The following is a 24,586-nucleotide window of genomic DNA, read 5'->3' as shown; positions in this document are numbered from 1 at the left end:
GTCTCGTCACTCTGTAGAACTAGAAAGAGTGTAGATAATCATTAATAAGTTTCAACTGGGCACAAATGACTATCCATCCTTACAATAGAATTTTTACCACATGACCCGGATCAGAAGTCTGAAATGCATGAAAAAAAAAACAAATCACCAAACGGGTCAATGACCTTAAGATGCAGGACAGAAGGTTCAATGACCTCGAGAAGCCAGACAGATAGATAGCTGACTGACAGACAATCTTGGGAAGCTAGAGAGGTATGTTAGTCACAGTGAGAGTCCAGACAAAGACATACAGGACAATACCTTTAAGAGGCCAGACAGATACGCAATCAGACTCAGGCGACCATGGGAGGCTAGACAGGTAGGTCAGTTTGGTCAGTTATCTTATGAAGTTATGATTATGAGGGATGAGGCAACTGCAGCCTTCAAGTGTTGTATGTACTACTTATAATGTTATCAGAACGCGAAAGTTTTGTTGTGAGAACAAAAAAACCAAAAACGTTCTCTCAGTTCTCCGTTTCTTATTGTTCTCAAATCCAACACCCCCTTTCTATTCCTACATAGTTCTTGCATTTCATAACTCATGTCATAAGCTGAGGCGTTTACTATTGTTCCTATTCCCATTCAGCCATTTTCAACATTCCCAATAGGGTTCCGTAGTACCTACAAGCAAGGTGATTTCTGGTGGGATTCGGTGTTGGGAAGCAGTATTTTTTCGCTCCGGGCTGTTCTATCATGGTTTTGCTCCGACAGAGTTCACACGTTAAAAAAAAGTGGTCAAAAAGCCAAACCATAGATAGAACAGTCCAGAGCAAAAAATACCCCTCTCCAGCACTGGTGGGATTTTTCGCCAATTTCGTCAATTACCTATTTTATACTTAAAAATTGCAAAAAGTTCGGAGAAAACTGAAAAGGGTAGGTACCTATTTTTTTTAGGAATGTGAACTGAAAAAAGAAAAAAATTTCAGTTAAAGGTTCCGGTTAATGGTTACAGGTTAATTACCCAAAATTAAAAATTCGAGTTCCTGCTTATGGGTTCCTGGTTAAGGAAATTTTTGAAATACGTACCTATGTATTTATACCTACATACGCTGCTCGGTGCCTATTATATAATCAGTTGAAACCACTTCTGTGAAATTTTAAAAAATACAGGGGGCCCATAAGTCAGTTTACCGTTATTAAAAATGTGTACCTATGTCTCGAGAACTAAACCTACTAAAGAAAAACTAATGACATTGACATTAATCTGAAAAGAAATTTTATTTTATGCAATTTTGATCATTACCTACATAGGTAGGTACCATTTTTTTTGTATGTAGGATTTAGTTACTGTTCGCCCAGAAAATCAACTTTTATGTCAAAAAAGTGAAGTTCTGAAAGAAAAAAATGTTGAATTTATGCTTTTTTGGCAATAAAATTGATTTTCTGCGCGAACAGTAGGTAATCCTACAATAAAACTGGCGATGATCAAAATTGTAAGAAAAATTTCCTTTCAGATTAATGCCAATGTCATTAATTTTTCTTCAGGAGGCTTAGTTCTCGAGGCATACATGTTTTTAATAGCGGTAAACTGACTTATGGGCACCCCTGTACTGCCCATTTTTTCACAAATAAATGCCTAATCAGTTTTCACCTTGAAATATTACTCTTCAAATCCAGTCTCCAGACAAAGTTCAGAACTTCAGAATAATATAAACAATTCAACTTTTTTATCGTGTACCTACCTATACGCATTCACAGATTCAATAATCAATTCTTCAGATTAAAAACAAATGAATTTACCTATGAAAGAAAACGACAACATTTGTCTCAAATTTCATGGAAACAGTGATGATTATGATATGATTGATGTGTGACCACGGAAATGGATGGCTTGATGCTTGATATCTGAATACGTTCGCAATTTCGCACTACCTATTTCATCTTAGAAACACTGAGCACAAATAGTGAGAAATTTTGATTTTATAAAAGAATTGAAAAAATCACAAATTGAAATTACTAACCGTAATTTAATTTAACCCAATTATTTTAAAGGTTACAGGCGGTTGAGGCGGTTAGGGAAATCCGAAATTTAAATTTCAAATTCATGTTCCGGTACTTCCGGTCCAATTTTTTTTTATTTCGGTCAAAGGTTAGGTATTGGATAAAAATTATTTCCCTGGAAATTTTCGGATCAATTCCGATCCGATTTGCATCCCTGTATTTTCTTCAATTTTTTTCCTGAAGAACGCCTAAAAGTGTCAATTAAGCACTCCCTCCTTCCCTTTCTTGTTCTCACAACACGAAGTCGCAATAATTTACGTTCCTGTTTTTGAGGAAAAACTAAAGTAAGAAGTAAGAAAGAAAGAAGGATGAGAAGGTTCTTCGACAAGACCAGCGTTCTCGACATTAGTGCTTTAAAACAAAATTTTAAAAATCGGGTTGTTTGTTAAGCGCCAAAAAATTATTAAAAATTTTTTAAAAAACAATTAAATTAAAATTAGGAAGGAATGAACGAAAAACGAAATACGAGCAAGCGACGAAGTGACGAACGATTCAAATCGAACGACGAGCAATGCTACCGCTAGACACAAGTGGGCTGTTGAATTGACAATTGATATCGTTAACATTTCACAAAATTCATATTTTTCTCAAGTTTTAAACTAATTTTCGTGGTAGCTAAATTAAATTCATACATAAATAACTTTATGTAATCTTCTATAATCACAGTGTGCGTATTTTGTTAAAATAAGAAAAAATGTACGAACTTAGATGAATTTGAAATGCGTATCATTTGTATCGGATGTTTCATGCTAAAATGTAATTTAAAATGGCTCAAAAATGGCCAAAGATAAGTCCATCAGCAAAATCAACGAGTAATCTGGTCGATCGTCTCATACGAGTTGGATACTATGAATTCGAAAGAACCATCGGTAAAGGAAATTTCGCCGTAGTCAAACTAGCCAAACATGTCGTCACTAATACAAAGGTAACGCTAAACATCTACATATCATATTTCCCTACGAGTACATCGTTTTTCGATATCATCTCGCCGTACATGTCGTCGGACAGAATCTAAATCGTATTTTAAACTAATGAATACAGGTAGCTGTAAAAATTATCGATAAGACGCAGCTAGATGAAGAAACACTGAAGAAAATATTCAGAGAGATCCAAATAATGACTCAACTAAGACATCCTCATATTATTAAACTCTATCAGGTATTAAATCAACTCGATTTGATATTGATATACTGATCTAACTCTCGATGAAATGCCATTCAATCGTTGTTATTTTGTATTAGGTTATGGAAACCGACAAAATGATATATTTAGTCACAGAATACGCCAGCGGCGGCGAAATCTTCGGTGAGTACGAAATTCGACGGTTACGTTCATAACGAATGCATCTCTTTTCACGACCAATTCGTGTTTCGCAGATTACTTAGTCAATAACGGACCAATGAAAGAAGAAGAAGCATGCAGGGTATTTCAACAAATCGTCTCCGCCGTACAATACTGTCATTCGATGAATATCGTTCATAGAGATCTGAAGGCTGAAAATTTATTACTAGATTCTAATAACGATATTAAATTAGCTGGTACGGATTGCCGATTTGAAGAAATCGTTGGGTAACTTCGTTCGGTGTGTTTTTTCTAACGATTGTATTCCTTTTTATAGATTTCGGTTTCAGTAATACCTTTGTTGAAGGACAACCACTATCTACTTGGTGCGGATCTCCTGCGTACGCTGCGCCAGAACTATTCGAAGGTCAGGAATACGACGGTCCAAAAGCTGATATCTGGGTTCGTATATTACGTTACCTATCAACTACCCGCGAAATATCATTCTTTTGTAAATAGAAATCTAAAAATAGCCCACGAACGATATTTTTAAACGCATGTGTTCGTTTATTGCTTGATTATTCATAAATTTATTCAAACTGCCGGAATGATCAATGGATTCGTCGATATTTTCAGAGTCTTGGTGTAGTTTTATACGTTCTAGTATCCGGCTCATTGCCTTTTGATGGAACCACTTTGCAAACGCTGAGGTCTCGTGTATTGAGTGGCAAGTTCCGTATTCCCTTTTTCATGACTGCTGGTAAGTGTCCCTTCTTACGAAGGCTTTCAAATGCCCTAATTTGGCCCTGGGAATACCTTTCGATACATTTCTACTCTTAATTTTATGTGATTTATAATGCAATGAGAATGGATCTCGAGTCATTTAGAGTACTTTCATTTCTGGTTTCAGATTGCGAACATTTGATTCGACATATGTTGGTAGTAGATGCAGAAAAACGATATTCTCTACGGCAAATCATCCAACACAATTGGATGAGAAAGGTATTTATAAATATTGTTCAGTTCTACAATTGGTTTGATTGGTTGACGATTGATGAAAAATGGTGCGAGTTATGTTTTTGTCTACCAAGTTTCAAGAACGATTATTGTTTAAAAAACCATAACCTTGTAGACGTACCAACATAGTTCGATGCCAGTCTAACAAAGACCCATTCAACTGCCCAATTTTTTCTCGCATTAATTTGAAATGAAATTTCATTGTTTCAGTGCGGTATTAATTATTCACATGTGATACTCAATCCAAACCCTGTGATAAATAATAAAGTTGTTGAACACATGCTTCAGTTACCTGGACTTAATCACGATATGATTGTAAACGTGAGTATATATGCATCTGAGTGGAAGTCGCATCTGAGGAACCAGATGTTTATCTCAATTGTATCTTCTCCGCTTTCAGGCTGTTCAACAAAAACATTTCGACCATGTTAGTGCCATATATCATTTATTAGCTGATAAAATGGAAACCCCAAGTAGACCGCTGGCCCCTGCTCCGAAACCAGATAATAAAGGTACGATATTTCGAGCTCCATTTGGCACCGGTGGCAACCAGTTCTTAATGGTTTTTTGTCTCTGTTTCTAGACATTATCGATTCGCCTCCGAGAAACCCGGAAAACAGTATACTCATTTCGTTCCCTTCGATTTCGTCATTATCGTCCGAATACGAATTCGCCGATGCTAATTTACTCGAGAAGGTAACCTCTTTCACCCATTTACTTGAATCTATCCATTGGAAGCTTTATTCGCCGATGAATTTACCATTCTATAATACGTGCTTTCTAAATATCTTATGTATTTTCTAGTACGGGGATTCGGATATTGGCGAACCGTACAGTTTGAGTGGCCAAGACACGTATCAAGTTACCAGTCGACGACACACTGTCGGTCCCGGAGACGCATCTCATACGCAGGTAAAAATCTGTCATCTGTTGTTGAAATTGAAGGTGCAGAAGAGGGGAGGAAAAAAAGTTTAATTTAGATAATTGACATTAGAACGGAAATCTTTTCTCGTCTATGTAAACTCATCCTAACGAAGCGTGAAAATTGAAAAAAAAATCCTTATAGAAATATATGGGCGCGATTTTAATGACGTGGTAATATGCGTTACCGCGTCCTTCGTGCGCCATCTGTTCGACATTAGCGCGTTTTTTTTTTACTCCCACTAAACTGTAATATTATATGTAGTTTTGCGTTTGAACGGCTCGAAGAATTATTTTCGCTCCGATGTCAATTCGATGTGAATTTTTTTCCCCCGTTGTCGAAAAAACGATGTTCGATTGTGATACGATTTATTATGCGCAGGCGATGGAGGCGTATTATTCGCTGCAGACGAATACCGGACGTCCGGTCGATATTGTGCCGAATACGAATTTATTGCTGAATTTACCCCTGGTGCAGTATCTGCCTTTGCAGAATTTCACCGTCAAGGATCAGCATCTATTGAAACCGCCGCCTGTTATGGGAGCCAGTGAGTATAGAATTTCAAAACAAAGGGTTGTTTTGCGCGTCATAATGAGAATTCCAGAACAGAGAAATAAATCGAAGGATTTTCTAATTAAATCATTGGCTGCAAAATGCGATTATGTGGTTGTTTTTCAACTATATTATTTAAAATGAAAAAATTTCGAAATATTATTGCGAAAGTTTATGTCACAAAATCACCTGGCTAGGAAAACGACGCATGCAAACGAGCTCGTTGATAAGATATCGTTACCTTATTCCTTTCGGGATAATACGAACGAGCTCGACATGGCGAGCCATTAACGTCGACAACTATCGACGATACGATTTACGGTGAATTTTGAAAAAAAATTTCGCATCGAAACGTTATGGTTTTGAAAAAAAAATACTATTTTTAGAACGTTAACGTTCGCGCACTAAAATAATCGCCATTGTTTGCATAATAAACTCGGCTCGTCGAAGCGTGTTCGACGATTTTATTCAACAGAACGAAGAACAACACCGTCGATAATTTCTACAGTAGTTTTACTATGACGTGATACGACCACAGCTGTGGTTAAAGGCTCGAATATAAGTGCAAAAAAAAAAAAGGAGAAAGGCTAATGAATTGTTACAATTTGTTTATAGATGCCGGTGGATTCGGCAGAAGAGCTTCAGATGGAGGAGCTTATCTTCAAATGTACGGTATCGAGAACGCCGACCAACAAATGATGCCCGGACCCGGTGGTAGTTCTCACCCGGTAAGTATTCTTTTGTTGATGTGCTGCTTTCTTTTCGAAAATGATCTCTCATTTGAGATTTTTCTATCTAGATGCCCGAAACGTCTAATGTACACAATAACCTCATGAGTTTGGAAATGGAGGCTACCACTAGTGGTGTAGAAATCAAGTTTTCTGGACAAGACGATATACTCATAGATGTACCCTCGAGTAGTCATTCCTCCGGCAGGTAAATATATCGTTGAAAAGTATATTTCGCGACTAGGAAGAAAAAGTGATTCTTGAGAATTGTGAGGAAAGTGATCTTTCCTGATTTTAGGGACAAAAATACGTATTTCTACACTCGAGAGGGTAAAAAAGTAGTGTTTTCGCTCCACTTGTGGAAAAACTAATTTTTTTTTGAAAAGTATTTGGAGAGTCTTGTTTACAGTGTCGATCTGACTGAGCTGCTTGAAGAGATTTCATGACTTATTGTTGTCATTTCGTTCGGATGTTTGTGTATCTTTCAACTCTCTCCTCCCCTCTATGAAAAATTAGTCCTCTACTTCGAGGAAATATGCATTGTTTCACGAATTACCTAATTCTGCAAAAAAAATCATTTAGAGCCTTCTTTGCTCCTCAGAACTCAAAATTCTCTCAAAAAGACCATCGACCTAGTACATTTTTCTCCTGAAAATTTTTTTTAAACCAATATTTTGAATGTAGATACCTATTCAAGGAAGATGGTGGGCCCAAAAAGATGGAGAAATTGATTTTCATGTGGCTCATCCGAAATCGAAATCAGTATACATTATCTGAATGACCTTTTGGATTACAAATCTGAATAATTTTTTGAAATGACTCTTAGAAAAAAACAATCCCTCTTGCTCCTTCTCCCAAGAAAACTAGAAAGGAAATTTGAGAAACAAATTTTATAAAATTCCTTTTTATGATTTTTTTTGTTGCAAGTTCTAAAAAAAATTTGAACTGAAATTTTTTTGTCTGGCCTGAGAGGGCTTTTTTCTAATCATTTGAAGAATTCTCAACAGATAGGTAACCACAGAACTGGTTTTCATGATCAGGAGGGGAACCGGTTGTCAATAAATACCAAAAAACCTGTTTCAAAAAAAATTGAAAGTATTTCTAGTAAAGAATTGAAAACTGAACGTTTTTTTGCATTCATTTTTCTATCTAGCCATGGAGAAGAGCTACATTGACTAGAAGTAGCTAAAAATGAATGATTGAGTCTTATCAGGGAACTTCTCGGGCCAATTTTTTTCCCTTTTTTAAAAATCAGAGCATGGAGACCGGTAGCGTTTAAAACGCTTTCGAGAGCTGCCCAATCTCACATTTCAAGATTTTGGGGCATTTTTTTGAAAAATTGGTACCCAAAAAGTACTTCTTTTCTCACTTATGTCAGAAATTGCCCTCAAAACGCACTGGCAGTTGGAATATGGCTTTTGAAAAAATGCTCAGTGTTTTGTAGCTACCCAATTGCTCATTTCGGAATTCTGCCATTTTTCTTTTCTCCAAAAAACTAAATTTTTCTCAGTACCTTCAAATGTGGTTTTCCGGGGTAATAATTGGTCATTCAATGTTTTCATCAATTTACGCTATTTATTTTGAAACATTCGGAGCCCTGTAGGTCTCTCAATTTCAAATTTTGAAAAGTTGGAATTTTTGTGGGGCAGATGAATCCCCATTCATTGAAAAAATCGAAATCAGTGATCTCCACTCTCCGCCAGGTGGTGTGCAAAAATGACTCAGTTTTCATTCTTCTGCCAGGAATGGCTCACAAAAATTTTCAGCAACCGGTTTTTTGTGATTCAAGTATGGGCAACTGGTTCAAAACTGAGGAATTTACAAAGATGGAAGTACACTTTTTCCATTTCGAATTTTTCGATGATAGTCACCCCTCTCTCTTAAACATGAGCTCATGTCAATTTTTAGTTTGAATGAATCCCTGTCATTTTTTTTCTTTTTTCAATCAGAAGAAATAAAAGGAGAGTATGTAGAAAAACGTTGAAAGAAATTATATTTTAAAAAGTCAAACATCATCGAACAATAATTTCACCCTTGCATTTGTTATGTTCCAGCAGTAAACCATGCGATTCCGATGAAGGTAAACTTTCACCTTATCATCAGCCAAATATGAAAGGCTCTCAGAATACTCGAACCAGACGTAGCGGTTTATTAACGGTCACTGAAAAGCCACCCGGTAAGAAAGCCTCCTTATTTTCAACTCCTTTCGTATTTTACGTTTTAGAATTAATCAATTAATAATATCTACTTGGAGACCAAATTTTATCATGTACGACTCGTTTGATTTCAATGCTGCGTCAATCTTCTTTGAAGAAGATGCGGAGTGCTGCGAAATAAATAACGGTATCGGTTAAGTTTTTTTTTTTTGGTAAAATTGTACCAATGAGTGGTGTTATCACGAAGCACGCTTTGTTTTTTAGAGTTGTTTTTAATTTTTAATTTTTAATTTTTTCTTTTTCTTATTATTTCTATAGACACTGCATGATAAGTTTTTCTTTTTTAGTTGCGTTATTTTTTTTTAACAGTAGAGATTTTGTGTTTTTTTTTTCTTTGTCCAAAGTCATTAGCACGGATATTGTTCAAGAGGTGGAGGCTCGCATGAACAGAGAATATACTCCACCTCAGTTACATACATTGCCAGCTGCCGCCTCTCTTCCTCATAGGCATCGTGTGTCACAAGTTTGTCCTCTTCCTACAGTTAAAGAAAGTAAAGGTAAATCAACGGATTATGTGTTTAGTATCTTAATCATAAGCGTATCAGGCAATTGTGGGAGAACTGTGATGGTAAAAGATACTGAATACCTGCGAAATAAATCGAAAAAAATAGGGGCCATTTCCAAACTCTTTTTTTAATGTTTAGAACGTCTTTATACTAAGCGATTATATTATTTTTTAGTCCATCGAGAGTCGGTCCCTTCGTACCCTACATATTCGTACAGAAAAGAACGCTCCATCAGTGTTGGCATGCCAAAAGGTGGTAAATTTGTAATTTTTTTTTTTTTTACGTGTATCTACTTTCGAAAGTATTCCTTCTTCTTTTTTATTTGTACTTACCCGTAAAAAGAGGCACGTGCAGACATACGTGTCTCAAAAAGTACATTATCAATTTACTTCAAACTCGAAGAAGGAATTTCAAATGAAAGAAAGATGTGGCGGAGAGTTTACCGAACCATTTTTTTTTAAATCGCAAAATTACCATACTAAGCCGTTGTATTATTTTTTAGTCCATCGAGTATCTGTTCCTTCGTACTACAGAAAAGAACGCTCCGTCAGTGTTGCGATACCAAAAGGTGGTAAATTTATGTTTTCATATTCTGCCGGGGTACTTTTGTCGTTTAATTAAATTCGACCATTGATAGTTGAATTCGTCTTGTTCGAGTATTAATGGTGGAATTCTACATTCCTGTAGTATTTTTTTTTGTTGCCATTTTTTATGTTTTGCTATGCGAATGTGCCAGTGCAATATTTTCTTCTTCTTTTTTGGGCTTCTTTTATTTGTGTTCTCACTGCATTTTCGCCTGTATTGTGATTAGCCTATTTTGTTTTAGTCGAATTTTATTTTCTTCTATTTGTTTGATTTTTATTGCTTTATTAGTATGAATGAGGAAGGAAGGATTTGGAGGAAAGGGGAAAGAATTAACCTGAAGTGGATCAGGCTTGTTCGAAGAGGTAGGAGGGAAAAGTTGGTTGATTCTAAGCGATGTTAACATTTATTTTAATGAATTTCAGCTCCCAAAGTTCATACTTACTATTAAGGAAATCATGATGCAAAGTTTTAAAATTTTCAAAAATTTAATTGACGACTTCTTCTGAGAATTTCCTTTATTTTCTCAAGTTTTTTCCTCGATTAATTTCTTTTCCTATCATTTTTTTTGGTGTTGAGAGGAGGACAAGGGAGGGATGCTCGAAAACTCCGCTTTTTTATGTTCTTTCAAATTTTTTGGAATACATACATATAAGATACTTTTTTTTGAAAAATGAATGGTGTTTTCAAAATATCGAATTCCCAATTCCCATGTTCGCTTTTTTTAAAGCAGGATTTTTTACGATACCTACGCAAAGAAAACGGAAATAGTATATTACGTGACAGGAGCGGAAAGTATGCGATTAACGAGTGCGAAGTTTAAGGAGTGAGGCGAAGCCGAGCGACTTAAATCGCACAAGTTAATCGCGTTACTGTCCAATCCTGTCGCGTATACTATTTTAATTTCATATGAGAGGAAAATAAATGCTGAAATTTTAAAAAATTGTTAATTTTAAATTTGTAAACATATGCGGAAAACAGTTACTTTCCTCCCTAGGGAGGAAAGTAACTCCTTTCCGCACTTGTTTTGATAGCTGCGTTAAAGACGTATTTTCCAACCACAAAACTGTCTAGGAAACTACTCATTTTCCGATCATATGAAATTAAAAAATGTATTCTTATGGTTCCTTTAAAAATAATATTTTTGGGTATGAAGAACTGTATTAAATTCGTTTTTATTGGAATAATGACAACATTAATCACTTCATTGGAGAGGAAGATGGCGAATAAAAAAACATCAGAAGCGAAAAGTGACCTACTCAGCACCACCTCCCTCCTCTCCAATTAAGGGAAGAAAAATGAAAATAAATGAAAAAAATTTTACTGACCTACATTTTTTCATTTTTTTATAGCTGATTTAATTCTCATGGGTCGTCCTAATTTACTCATTGTTTTTAGTGCTGAATTTCAAATAATTTGGAGTTCTATTTTATTGAAAGTTTTCAACAGAACTAGTGATAAAGACGAGTTTTTGATTTTCCCAAAATCCAAAAAAAGTTATGCCAGAAGCTTCCCGCTCTCCCCCCTCTACCCATTAAAAAATTGAAAAATTTTACATTTCTAAAAAAAAAAAAAAAACTGGTCTCTCGAGTTACATTTTGGATTCCTCGTATGAGGGCCTCCAAAGTAGGAAAAAATTGAATAAATCAAAGTCGATAAGACCTTGCTGGTTATTTTATTTCCCATTTATGTGACAGAATTATTCCAACCTTCTTTTCAAGAAAAAATCCTTCTCGCTGCCCAAAACATTTTTGATTCTCTTGTGTGTGAAACGTCCCAAAATTTGGGGGAGGGGTAAGAAAAATTGAAGTCCGTTATGAATTTGAAAATTTTTCATTTCTAGAGCTGATCAAGTTTAAAGAGATTTAATCCTGATGAAAACTCTGATCTGATTAGATTTGGTCAGATGCAAGTAAGTCCTGCTTTCTGGTAGTGGTGTTCAGGTCATTAGGTCTGAATAGATCTAATAGGATTCGACGAATATTCGGATCTGATCAAAGGTCTAATGATCAAATCTATTCAGATCGGATCAGACCAATCAGATCATCCTTATTTGATCTGATCATGTCTGATCGTCTGAATACCCCCCTCCTTCCCATAATGTTGACGGGAATTCAAAAATATTAAAAATTTTGAGTGACATCGTTTGTAAGGGTTCCATGAAGTGTTGAGTTCAAATATCTGCTTAGTTTTTAGATCCGACTTTTCTGATGTTTTCAATTTCAGGTGAATCTTCAGCGTAGGTATTTGTTGCTCGTTGTGTTTTAATTGTCGCGTTCGATTCTTTTTTTTGTAAATTACGTGAACAAATTTCGGTTTGCACTTCGATGCTTTGTATCTCTTTACTTCTTGTTGATATTGATATCTACGTATGTGTACTTTTACTCCGTATCAAGCCAACGTATAATTTGTTACTCGTCATTAAGCAAATCTCGGAAGCGTGTAAATGTAAAAAAAAAAAAAATGGTTTAAAAAAATCACACCACTCGTGTTCTCAAACACGTTCTCTCAACGAATATACGAGAAATCACAGCTGAGATCTCGCAAAGAAAGGACCTTGAAATAGTCGGCAATCGGTACACGTGTCTACGCCAACATTACGACGTGAGAAATTCCCCAATGATAATTTACACTCGAAAAAAATTACTCGACTGTTAATAAGCGTGCGAATTCATCGTACTAAAGACGAGTAACACGAAAATATGTACTATTTACACGCTACCGAAGCTTTTTCCAATGTTGGCTGCGGATGGATCTTGCTGTATTTCATGTCGCATTGTACTGTACACGACTGTGTAATAACTCGATATATTTTCAGCAATTCTAACTTGGTATTTTTTTGATGAATTTTGCAGCTGTTCGAGATACTTTGAAAGATACCACATCGCATTTACACGAACGATATAGTCCGGTTCGGAGAACCAGCGAGTGCTCCAATAGTATGGTAGATACTGATTCTTCTATTAGAAATGTTCAAATAGAATACTCCATGTTAAAAGTAAGCCTAGTTGTTATGTTGATGGATGTAGAAGATAGATGAACAAGTTGGGGTGTTTTTATTTCAAATATCTTTCGTGTATTTGCAGAAAAAAAGCGACTGCGGCCGCGAGTGTAGTCGACAAGAAGAATTACAAAATATGCATAAAATGCATATTAGAAATAATCCCAATTGTGTATCGGTATCGGTACCGGTACCTACTATGCCTCGAAGTCCAGGTCAGTATTTGTTTCTCATTTTGAAATTTGAATCAGATAAGCAACCAGAGACCGATGAGAGGTGTAATCTTGAGCGCTTCGATGAAGAAATACTCTGTTTAGAACTCTAAAGAGACTAGAAAGAATACTTTCAAGCCTCTACCTCCCCTCTAAATCGATTTTGACTATTTTTGAGCCTTCCGGAAAAAGTGACGTTCACAAAATACGTGTTTGTAATTTGGGTTGCTGCTTCACGAAGCAAATTATTCGAAACAGATAACAAAACACCCTACATAGTACCTGCTTTTAAAGTCTATGTTCAAAATTATCTTCCGATTCATCGATCCTTCAGTTTTTGTTTGTTGAAATTTTTTTTAAGAATGGTTTTTTTCTACAGGTAACTCGAATGTTGCTTTAATTGGCAGCAATTTGCAGAATTTACAGCTGCATCAGTCGGCAGCTTATCATACGAATGATAATTCCCATATGTATGTCTGTGGTGAGTATTGCTGCTAATGGATTTATCAAGATCAAGGTGTTAAGTAGGCAACTACAATAATGAAAATATTTCACAGATTCCTACGCGAAATTATCGGATAGTCGAGACGATGTAAATAGTGGGCCACTTGATCTCAGAGTTACTACACATTCCTTAGATGTAAGAACGGTTTCAAGTTACGTTAACGCGCAGCACAATAACCAAGGTAGGATGATTTAAAAAATTGTAAATTTCCAACAAAAAAAATTCCAAGAGTAAATATTTGAGTATTTGTATTTATACTTTCAATTCGACAGACGTTCCGCCTCGAATCGACCTCACTGTTCCAACCATAGAAGGAATAGGACGTCAGAAGTATACGGATATATTCACGATCCCGTCGTATTGCGGACAAAGGCTTTCAAATAAAGCGCTAATAGACCAAGAATGTAATCGAGACGAGATGGAAGTAGAAGATAATTAACCCGAAGGGTAAATTTCCTTTCAAATGCTGTCGAATATATGTACAATTTCTGAGCTTACGTTATATCATTATTTTTAGCATTTTGTTACCATTTTGTTTTATTTTAATTTTAATTTTTTTTTTTCGTTCTCTGGAGTTTATTTTTACGTTGTGATTTTTTTTTCTTTTTCGTTCATGTTTTTTTCCTTTCTTTTTTGATGCAAATTCTATGCAAGTCGTGCGAGTCAGTAACCATCACGACGACGTGCAAATCGGTATTATTTTTACAAATTTACGCGTTGTGTAATTTAAGATAAAGAAAATTTGTTTTCCCCCCTTAAACATTGTTAATATTATTATACATTCTACGATACGCATAACTTTCCTCCATTATCTTCTCCTACATTCCCATACTCATTTTAAAGTCATTTTTACAATTCGACGTGCGATACGTCGTAATGAGGGTTTTTTTTTCACTGGTTTGAAATTCTGTTTTTATTATTTTTTTCCTTCTTTTATTTGTTTTTATTTTTCGCTATTTTTAAATGAGTTGTTAATTTAACATTATGTAATACCCTAAATTAATAATTCATTTTTAATGTTTTATTACTTTGTTGTATTTTTTTTTCCTTCTTTATTGCGTTCTTTTTTCCTCTTATTCTTTTTTTTTTTTTTTTTTTTTTATTTATATTTCTACTTATGTTAATGTTCGTAAGTTAGGACAATGTTACTTTATGTGATTCGTTTTCAAAAGTAAAAATACATTTCAACATTCTCTCCATGTTTCGCGTACCTGTGTGATTTTTTTGTAAAAGTTGGAGACGAATAGATGAGAGTAAACCGGAACGCATAACTGAAACGAACTATTGCTATAATTACTATACAACATTAGATTCATAGATTGACATTATATTGACGATCGAGCGATGCAGGAAGGACTCACCGAAGGAGTGTGACGACTGACGAGTGACAAAATTATTGCAACAATAAGGCAAGGCAAGACTATTGATGTAAGAATGGTTGCATAATCATCGACTTTAGGAGACAAGAAGTAGTTTTGAAAAAAATTGTTGCAAAAAAGCAAAATTTGTGATTTTAATTTTTTTTCCAAATTTAAGATTTTTCAAATCGTAAAAAAATAGGCACGTACATTTTGCAACTCGTCTCACCTCGGATTTGAGAATTCCCGGCGCCCTGCCCATCGATTCGGAATATTGAACTTTATTTGCATTAAATTTTCAGCTACCGAAGTTGATTACAACGTCTTCTGGAACAATTTGAAATTACTGGAAAAAGCTGAGAAAAGTCAAATTTTGTTGGAAACTCTAGATCGGTTGGAAGACGGCGACTTTCGATTCTGAGGGTCTAAGGTCGACTTTAGGAAGCAGACGAAGCTTTTGAGTTATTCGGTGCAAATACATTTTTCAACTCGTCACATCGGATCTGCAATTCTCCGACCCTAATCGATTCGAAATATCGAACTTATGCTAGGATTAAATTTTCAGCATGCCGAACTTTAAAACAACTTTGAGATTTCTGCAGAAAATTCATGTTTTTTTAGAGGCTCTAGATCGACTGGAAAATAGTGCCAATCGATTCGGGAGGTCGACTTTTTATTGTTACAAAATTTGACAATTTTGGATTTTTTTTTTTAAATTTGAGATTTTTTGAACTTGTAAAAAAATGCTATTTTCAACTCGTTACTTCGGATTTGCGATTTACCGGTTCTGATTGATTAGGAATGCCGAACTTATAATAACTCAGGATTGAATTTTCAACTGCCGAAGTTTATTACCGCGCCTTCTGGAGCAATTTGAACTTGTTGGAGAAAATGCAGGGTTGTACAAAAACGTGTTAAAAAAAACAAACTTTTTTTTTGTTTAAAACTTTTTTTTAACAGTTTTTTTTTGTTTAAAACCATGTGTTTAAACACAAATTCATTTGTTTTGGATTCACCAGTCATCAATTTTTAAGATGTAACGTCATAAAATAGCTATAAGGCTCAAGAAAATTGAAAAATTGAAATCAAACCACAAAATTTGTCTCGAAAAAAAAAGAACAGTTTATTCAATATCAATTCCACATCAAATTCAACGAGAAACTGAAAAAAACATATTTTTTTAAAGGAAGTTAGTTTTAAAAAAACACGTTTCAACCCCCCCCCCCCAAAAAAAAAAAACTGTTTTAAATAGCCTTTTTTGTTTAAAACATCGTTTTGTTTTTTAAAATTTGTTTCAACTTCTAACAATATGAACAGCCAAAAAAAAAAAATTGTTTTAAACATGTATAACCCTGAAAATGGTCGACTTTTGCGGGAGGCTTCAGAATGGCTCGAAAATAGTGGTAATCGATTCGGAGGGGGGGGGGTCGACTTTAGTATATTAACCGAGAGTTTCATTTATTTTATTGTAAGTAAACAATAGGCTATGTATTTCTGTCATTTTCAAAAATTCTCCAAAAATCGAAAAATCAACTTCGTCAGTTAAAAATTTGGTTCTGTAGTCTGTGAGACGTACATTTTAATCCAAAATCTACCCTTCACCCCCTCCCCCTCAATTATTTTTAGTAAAATTTACGAACTAATCGATGATGTAGTATTTTAGTACCTTACAGTACCTACCTACCTAGTGTACAAAATTTGAGCTTTTTTACAGTAATTATAGAAAGGCAACTACTGAAAAAAATGATTTTTTTTGTTTGCAATAATTACCTACCTGATTTTTAAGAGCTACCAAACTGATTGGAATTACCCGAATCAGAAACTCCTTTATTGGTGGTTCCTTTTTTAAATTTTCAGTTCTTAAAGAAAGGTGCAGGTGTAAATTTACCAGTGTTGAAAAAAAAACGTTTTTAAAAAACAGTTTTTTTGTATGTTTAAAACAAATTTTTTGTTTTAAAACCCAAATTCAATTGTAAAATGTGACCTATTTTAAACGTGTTTTAAACGTTTTTAAAACACGTTTAAAACAAAAAACTTCGTTTTTTCAGTGTGTAATAATGTGGTTTCAGATTCAGTTTTTTTTTATTTTTCTTGAGACTTTTTTGGTACTTCATAATCTTTGTTTGATTTTATAATATTGTTCTTGTTCAATCAAAAAATGTAAATAAAATTCAAAAAATATATCGCCTTTAAGTATGTTTTATACGTTTGACAGATATCAAATAAGTAATTTAAAGTATGTTTTTTTTACACCGATTTTGCATAATCTGGATTATGGATTGTCAAATTTTTTTTTACAAATAAGTATGTTTTTTTTACACGGATTCTCGAAAATCTGGTTTTTGGACGTTTTTGAATCTCTTTTTTAAACACTTTTTAGATCCCCACCACAAACTTTCAAAACATCAGAAGTCTTCTCTCTTTAAGTAAAATCCATAATCCATTTTCAAAAGCTACTATCCTAACAGATTCTGGTGGATTTTAAATCTGCCAAAATCCAGATTCTCGAAAATCTGCCAAAATCCGTGTAAAAAAAACAAACTTAATATAAACAGTTTTTGAAAATCCAGCTAATCTACTGGGGTAGTACTAGTAGATTATAGGAATGGATTTTAGATTTTGCTTTATCAGAAATGAACTGACAATCCACCTAGAGTCCCAGAATTCAGATTATGGATTCTTGTAAAATCCGTGTAAAAAAACATAATAATTTTTTTAAAATTTCTTGATAATTCTATGGTCAAAAATCTCGAAATTTTTTTTTAAGAAACAAAAAAAAAACAAGGTCTGAACAAAACAAGTTTTAAACAATAAAAACAGTTTTAAATACTTAGAAATTATGTTCAAATAGCTGTTTTAAACAATGTTTTAAACGAACAAGTTTTAAACAACCAACACTGAAATTTATCCCTTTTTATTGTGTAAAAAATTGTCGCTTCTCTGGTCACCTTCCTTCTTCAAAAATGTACCTTCACCCCCTCCTCCATCATACTGAACCTGTCTAATTTTGATTTTTTGATTTCCAAAATCGTTCACCGAATATTCATTCTCATGACAGGGAAATTTTTAATGATCACGTATTCAACTGGTTGTCTCATTGTACAAATAATTCTGCTTGTGCATAAAAATTTATTGCTTGTTGAACCTTGAAAAATCATATCAAAACTTGACACCGGAGTAATTTAAATTTTACAACTGCAGTTCGGCACCATAGGATCTTTACCATATTCAGCTGACAGTGACACTGACAGGTGACGTCACCATCGCAAAATACCACAACCCTTCCTTCTATTCTTCTCGACAGATACCCTACCTACCTAACAAAAAACTTCCACCCAAGGGTCGTTAATCTTTCGAAAGAATCCTTGGAAATGGTGCGTTAGTCATCCCTGCACAGGATTAATACCCTGGCAGAATGTAGTAGAAGAATCTGGGCACATAATAGACAGACGTAGGTAGGTACACTCATACACATCTTTGTACCTTGGCAGACACACTAGGCGAAAATTATCCTCTATTGAAATTCCTCGTCACACGACAACAATGGACCGGTTGCAACGTCGAGCCTCTCTGATCAAGTGGCCAAAAGCAAAACGGTTACATGGATGGAGAAAGAGAAGAATTTGAATGAGAGAAGAGAGAATGAGAGAATATTATGCTGATACTCGAACTCGCGTACAAATGAAAATACGCGCGGAGTTTCGACTCGCCACTCGCACTCCGCTCGGGCTCGCCTCGGAGTTCGCGTAGTAGTAGTTTACGTGCTACGTGGACCCCGCACCAGGACACCTGTCCTCTTCTCCTGTCCCACCTTGGATGTGGTTGGATGGCGCGCGCAAGGTATATACCTTCACAATATTATTCCACCGTACTCTTACAGGTTTTCAGGTTTCGGTTTCGGAGTTTTGGTTAACTCGTCGTAGGTCTATTCTATATATGCATGCTTCATAAATTGATAAAGAGAAACTGGTTGTTGTAATGTAACCTAACGCGAGTATGCGAGCTTCCGTCGTCGTCCGAATATTTAGAAAATTTTCCTTGTAAAAAGTTCCGAATGCGGTGATCTTGTTCAAATTTTAATTCGAGTGCCCATCGGTCATCGGTGTTGTGTTGGTGTTTGTGATTCGAACTTGAAAAAACCGTGCGATTTGACCGATTGCGGAGAAAAATTCTACTAGTCATCGGTCGTGTAAATGTTGTGTGGTGTTGTTGGCGGTGATTCTATCGAGTAAAACTTGTGTAGCAGACGCAGAATTCTTATGTTTGATTCAAATACGTGAGTACTGGTTTATTATATACTCATCATAGCATTAGCTCAGCTCTTAGTCTACATGTTAATTCTCTCGTATGAGTATACTTCTGTGAAATTTCAACTCTAATTAATACACCGACGATAACGAGATGTAAGTATTTACTATATTGGTAAAGGTGTTAAGATGTCGAAGGTGTATAATGCAATTCGTCTTGGCCAACTAATGTCGTTACGGAATAAATAACACTTTTTGTTTCGAAAACATTGTCAACACGTCGATGACGATGAGTCATCTACATAACTCTGCATTGCATTCTGATGTAATTGCATTTCCTCTACGTTTCCAAGTACCTATAATTTCACTTCACTATACACGTATTCGGATTATCTGGGTGCCTCTACCTATACCTAGTGAAGCACGAATGGGAATGGATTATAATGTATTCGTCAGTTTCACCTGTTTCATGATGAGGGGATCTAAAGCAGTTAATGAGGGTCGAGGGTGTAAAAATGTGGTGTAAACTGTCGAAACGAGCTGTGCATACGGTGTTGAAACGTGCCTCGAAATGATAACGATTCATTTAGAAATTCAAGAGGTTTGATAGCTGTGTAGGTAAGTCATTCTGCTTGAGATCATCTGGAAATCCCCTTTCAAGGGTTCTCGTGTGGACAAGGATGAAGGAATGGAATGTGTGAATGGAATCTGATGTTAGAACGAAGAAGCTGTATAGAACTGAAATGGGTAATTCAAAAGTTCAGGATTTCATTGTCACATTGTCTGAAGGCTTCAATATACTTGTTTAAGAAGCTTCGGAGATGAAAATAATCGACTTAAGGGATCCAAAATGACTTCAGAAGTTCTCGGAGATGATGCAGAATTTTTTTAGGAACATTGTCCGGTCATTTCATTCGTACAAGGGAGGTACCCCAGGTGACATGCACCGATTTAAATGATGCTTGCACCATTGGATAGAGGACATCGAACATAGTATACCACAGAATTTTCAGCTGCTGAAGTTGATATTTCGATTTTTCAGAGCAATTTTTCGATTTTCACATAGCAATTGTGAAAATAGAAAAATGCCCTGGAAGGGTCAAATATCAACTTCAGCAGCTGAAAATTTCACCGTGGGCTAGTCTCATCATATGTATTGAAATGCCCAAATAATATTGCAGGTTTCGGTATGCAACCTCCGCCGACTATTTTTGGCCAATTTTTCCAAATTGCAATGTGAAAATCAAAAAATCGCCCTGGAAGGGTCAAATATCAACTTCAGCAGCTGAAAATTTCACCGTGAGCTAGTCTTATCATAAGTATTGAAATGCCCAAATAATATGGGAGGTTTCGGTATGCGACCTCCGCCGACTAATTTTGGCCAATTTTTCAAAATTGCTATGTGAAAATCGAAAAATTGCTCTGAAAAATCGAAATATCAACTTCAGCAGCTGAAAATTCTGTGGTAGACTATGTTCGATGTCCTCTATCCAATGGTGCAAGAATCATTTGAATCGGTGCATGTCACCTGGGGCACCTCCCTTGTTAGATTTACGTTTTTTAAATTCATACATTAGGGTTGGATGTCAAAAACTCAGAAATTCATTTGAAATATCCATAAATGAGTGTGAGTGAGAGCAACATGAAAATCGAAAACCTTGATATGAGTATCGTATTTTCATAACAGCAACCCTTGATAGATCAGAACAAGTCCTGAAAAAGTTTTCAAATTCGAAAATACTTACCGACTTCATTAGATTACTTAAATACTTACACAGCAGCATTGAGCTGTTTTAAACTAACCGGTTCGATTTTCGGCTTCTTCGAAAAGTTGTGCGTTGTGTACCTACCTGAATTCTTATCTCAAAGGAAAATTTTTAGATACTCAATTTGATTTTTGTTAATGGTTTGAAATTAATTCTACCCCCCCCCCCCCCGTCCTCCATCCTCTTCCAGAGTCAACCTAGTGAACCAATTGCTATCTCTTTCAAGACGATAAAAGGCCTTCATAAAAAGTAACTTTTTCGCACAAAAATCAAAAATTTTGGTTTCAAGTTGTGGGAGACAACACTGGAAAATTTGTCCAACTGAAAGAATTTTAATCATTTTCGAACATTTTGTCATCCTATTGATGACTTCTTGACTCGAAAATCAGAAAATATTAAATAGGTAAATTTTAGAAGAATAATTTTAACCTTATTATAGGCTCATTTGGAATGATGCAGGGTTATGACTGAAGAACTTTTGAACCGAACCATCCATAAATCGAAAGAACACGCAAAAAAAACACCATCATACAAAATTGCAGGCGCAAAAGTGCATTTTTCGATTTTTGGTGAATTTTTGAAAATTAGATTTGGGCCAAAAATGAAGAAAAATCAAAATTTTAATAAATTATTGACCTAGAAAGCTGAAATTTGGCATACGTACCCTCTTTAATTCCAATCCCCAAATAGATTAGAAACGGTTTCGTACAGTTTTGGGCAGTTCCAGAGGCTCCAGGAGATTTATAAAAGTAGAAATTTACCCAATATTTCATCCAATAGAGTTGAAAAGTTGAAATTTACTCTAGGTAGACCCAAATTCAAACATGCTGAGTTGATTGGAGGTGGTTTCAACGCGTTCTGAACCCTCCAGCCATATTTTGAAAATTCCAGGTTTTCAAAAAGTGTCATAAAAATTGTCTAAAATAACTTTAGCACGTATAAAAACGATTACTGCTTGTTAATGACTCTTTTGGTGGAATCAGTTACGTCGGTTCAGAATTGTACATTTCTGCAGCGGTTTTTCACGATAGAAAAATTGAAAAATGTACGATTCTGAATCGACAGAAATTCATTTTGGAAAAGTCGTGGGTAATTAATTAAGTGGACCAACATACACTGAACGTGTTTACACATAGAAACTAAAGTTCGATTAAACCGATTTTATGACATTTTTTGGAAAACTAGAATTTCCAAAAAAATGCTAAAGGCTTCAGAACGGTCTAAAACCATCTTCTGTTAACTTAGCATGTTCCAAACTGGGCATTAGCTCTCTGGTGCACTGAATTTTTCAACTTTTCAATTGTGAAATCGCTGGAGAAACACGAATTACACAGTTTTGAACTAACAGAAATCGATTTTGAAAGAATGATGTGTCGGTTAAGTAGGTCACTAAAGAGCATCAATCGCGTTTATACGAACTGAAGTTGAATTGGACAGATTTTAGGGCTTTTTTTTGGAAATCTGGAATTTCCAAAAAGTTGCTGGAGGCTCCTAACCGGCTTGGAAACCACCTTCAATCGACTCACAAGAGAACCTTGTCAACGCATCATCTCCGATTTAGCTGAAATTTGGCTCACTGAAAGTTCATGTCACCCACACCTCAAAACCAAATTTTCAGCTGCCAAAGTTCATTACAACGCTTTCTGGAGCGATTTCAGTGTGCTGGAGAAGACTCAACGTTTGCTGGAGGCTCCATATCGACTCGAAAATGGTTGCAATCGATTCGGGAGGTCCACTTTAATATTCAAACCAAATTTAAGATTTTTATCTCGCGGTTTGAAATCATTTTTATGAAAACCTTGTCAGTACCATAAATAGCCTATTTCTGCATTTTCAAAAATTTATCAAAATTTAAAAAATCAATTTCGGCTGCTGAAAATTTGGCTCTGAAGTGTGAATGACGTGAACTTTCAGTGAGCCAAGTTTCATCCAGATCATGAGGTGACGAGTTGACAATGTTCCTGTCAGCATAATTATGATGTGCCTGTGCCATTCCAAGCCAAAACGGCGGATTTTTGCACGAGGGGTCTTCGATTTTTTTCAAAATCAGATTATGTGTAGAGATCATCAAACGATGACGAATGACGCAAACCGGACATTTTTTCGATTTTTTTTTGGGGAAGCTGTGAAGCTTCAAATTTTTCCAAAATGGCCGAAAATGGGAAATTTCAGTTGAAAATTGCTCCGGTTGTATGTGGTATAGAATTTTGAACTTTTTTTTTTCAAATTGTAGTGCTTTGAAAGGGTAATCAACGAATGATGTCGAAATCAGTGTTGCTACTTTCAAAAACCTAAAAAAAATCGATTTAAAAACTTATAATTTAAATATAACCATGATCTCGACGAGTAAAAATCCTGAAAAAATTCTCAATTTTAGTCCGTTTTATGTAGAATAACATATCAAAAAATTGGACTGGCGTTTTCTTTTCATTTTCGAGAAAAAAAATTACAAGTTTTACACTTATTGCAAAAATACCATCAGAAACCTAAAAAATGAAAATTTTTGCATTTTTGAGATATTTTACCAATGTGTAGACGAACATGTAAAAAAGATCCCCCCCCTCCTTGCCAACGAATTGACGAGAAATACTATTTTTCGTGCTACAGTTTTTAAGAATAAAACATATTGAAAAAATTTCGTCGCTGTTTTAAACAAAAGAAGGAACCTAAAAAATGAATATTTTTGCATTTTTGAAATATTTCACCAATATTTAGACGGACATGTTAAGAAATCTCCCCTCCTCCCTACCTCAATTTGTCAATGAATTGACGAGAAACTATACATGATCTCATGATCTGATTTTGAAAAAAATCGAAGACCCTTCGTGCAAAAATCCGCCGATTTGGCATGGAATGACCCTTATCCTAAAGTATAAATTTTCGTTTTCCAATTTGATTGGGTAAAATTTAGTGAAAATTTCAAGTGTCAACACTTTGCTGAACTGTTTCAAACGGTTAGAAAAATCAATTCGTCGAGTCTAAAATAAGATGCATGCTAAATTTCAGCTTTTTAGGTCAATTTTGTAACATTTTGATTTTTTTTTCATTTCCGGCCCTTTGATTTTCAAAAATTCACCAATAGTCAAAAAATTCACTTCGACAGCTAAAATTTTAGCTAGTGACGTATTTTAGATACTCTCCCGATTAAGCTTTGTACGGTTCAAAAAAATTTCTGCCTGTAGGAACAATTCTTTCGTTTGTAAACATTCGCAGAAATGCTTGCAGCATCTCAAATATCAAAAATGCATTGACTATCCCTCCTCCAAAGATAAATCACAAAATCCATTTTTGGTGCTCGATAAGTAAAGTAATTTCAAAAATGAAATGCCATTTAAGAACAAGTATAGGTAGATCTACGTCTACGTCTCAAAAACCAATTCTAAAAATACTCTTATCCAAACTTGAACCTACCTAGGGGAAAATTCCAACCCATTTTCATTAAAATGATTATCATTTCTGTTCTCTAAATACATCTTTACGCACGATTCCAATCTCTGATAACCTTCTGGTTCCTGTACATTCTCGTGACGATTTACTCGCGCAAACTCACCAATTCGTCGGCGTCTCGTGTACTATAATTAAGAGGCTCACAGCGATAAACTTTTAACGCAACGAGAAGAAGAACCGCGCAAACTGGAATAATTTTCACATCG

At 35.2% G+C, this 24,586-nt stretch overlaps 2 protein-coding genes across 10 annotated transcripts in view; both read left to right on the top strand.

Moving 5' to 3' along the window:
* Nucleotides 1-2,570: 2,570 nt before the first annotated feature.
* LOC135842498 (serine/threonine-protein kinase SIK3-like) lies at nt 2,571-14,763 on the top strand. Of its 8 annotated transcripts, none has more exons than XM_065359980.1 (23): nt 2,571-2,965; nt 3,082-3,198; nt 3,282-3,345; nt 3,417-3,578; nt 3,659-3,783; nt 3,958-4,081; nt 4,232-4,323; nt 4,549-4,659; nt 4,739-4,850; nt 4,922-5,034; nt 5,143-5,250; nt 5,642-5,807; nt 6,428-6,540; nt 6,612-6,748; nt 8,595-8,716; nt 9,101-9,253; nt 9,437-9,514; nt 9,765-9,830; nt 12,700-12,842; nt 12,931-13,060; nt 13,437-13,538; nt 13,615-13,743; nt 13,835-14,763. In XM_065359980.1, the coding sequence occupies exons 1-23, from the start codon at nt 2,807-2,809 to the stop codon at nt 13,999-14,001; spliced, it is 2,793 nt and encodes a 930-aa protein (XP_065216052.1). In that variant the 5' UTR covers nt 2,571-2,806; the 3' UTR covers nt 14,002-14,763. The 8 variants fall into 8 exon arrangements, with proteins under 8 accessions (XP_065216052.1, XP_065216053.1, XP_065216054.1 ...); XM_065359981.1 differs by having other exon boundaries at nt 2,572-2,965; nt 8,598-8,716; XM_065359982.1 differs by lacking the exon at nt 9,765-9,830 and having other exon boundaries at nt 2,572-2,965.
* A 4,022-nt stretch (nt 14,764-18,785) lies between these two features.
* The window catches only part of LOC135842436 (uncharacterized), a 36,301-nt gene continuing 30,500 nt past the window's right edge, over nt 18,786-24,586 (top strand). The window contains exon 1 of one of the 2 annotated variants that reach the window (XM_065359894.1): nt 18,786-19,196. The gene's annotated coding sequence lies outside the window, so the exon portion shown is untranslated. The remainder of the gene's footprint in view (nt 19,197-24,586) is intronic. The other variant, XM_065359898.1, reaches the window with a different exon arrangement.

The sequence above is a fragment of the Planococcus citri genome, chromosome 4, assembly GCF_950023065.1.
Source record: "Planococcus citri chromosome 4, ihPlaCitr1.1, whole genome shotgun sequence".
Lineage (NCBI taxonomy): Eukaryota > Metazoa > Arthropoda > Insecta > Hemiptera > Pseudococcidae > Planococcus > Planococcus citri.
This window is presented reverse-complemented; position numbering and strand designations above follow the sequence as displayed.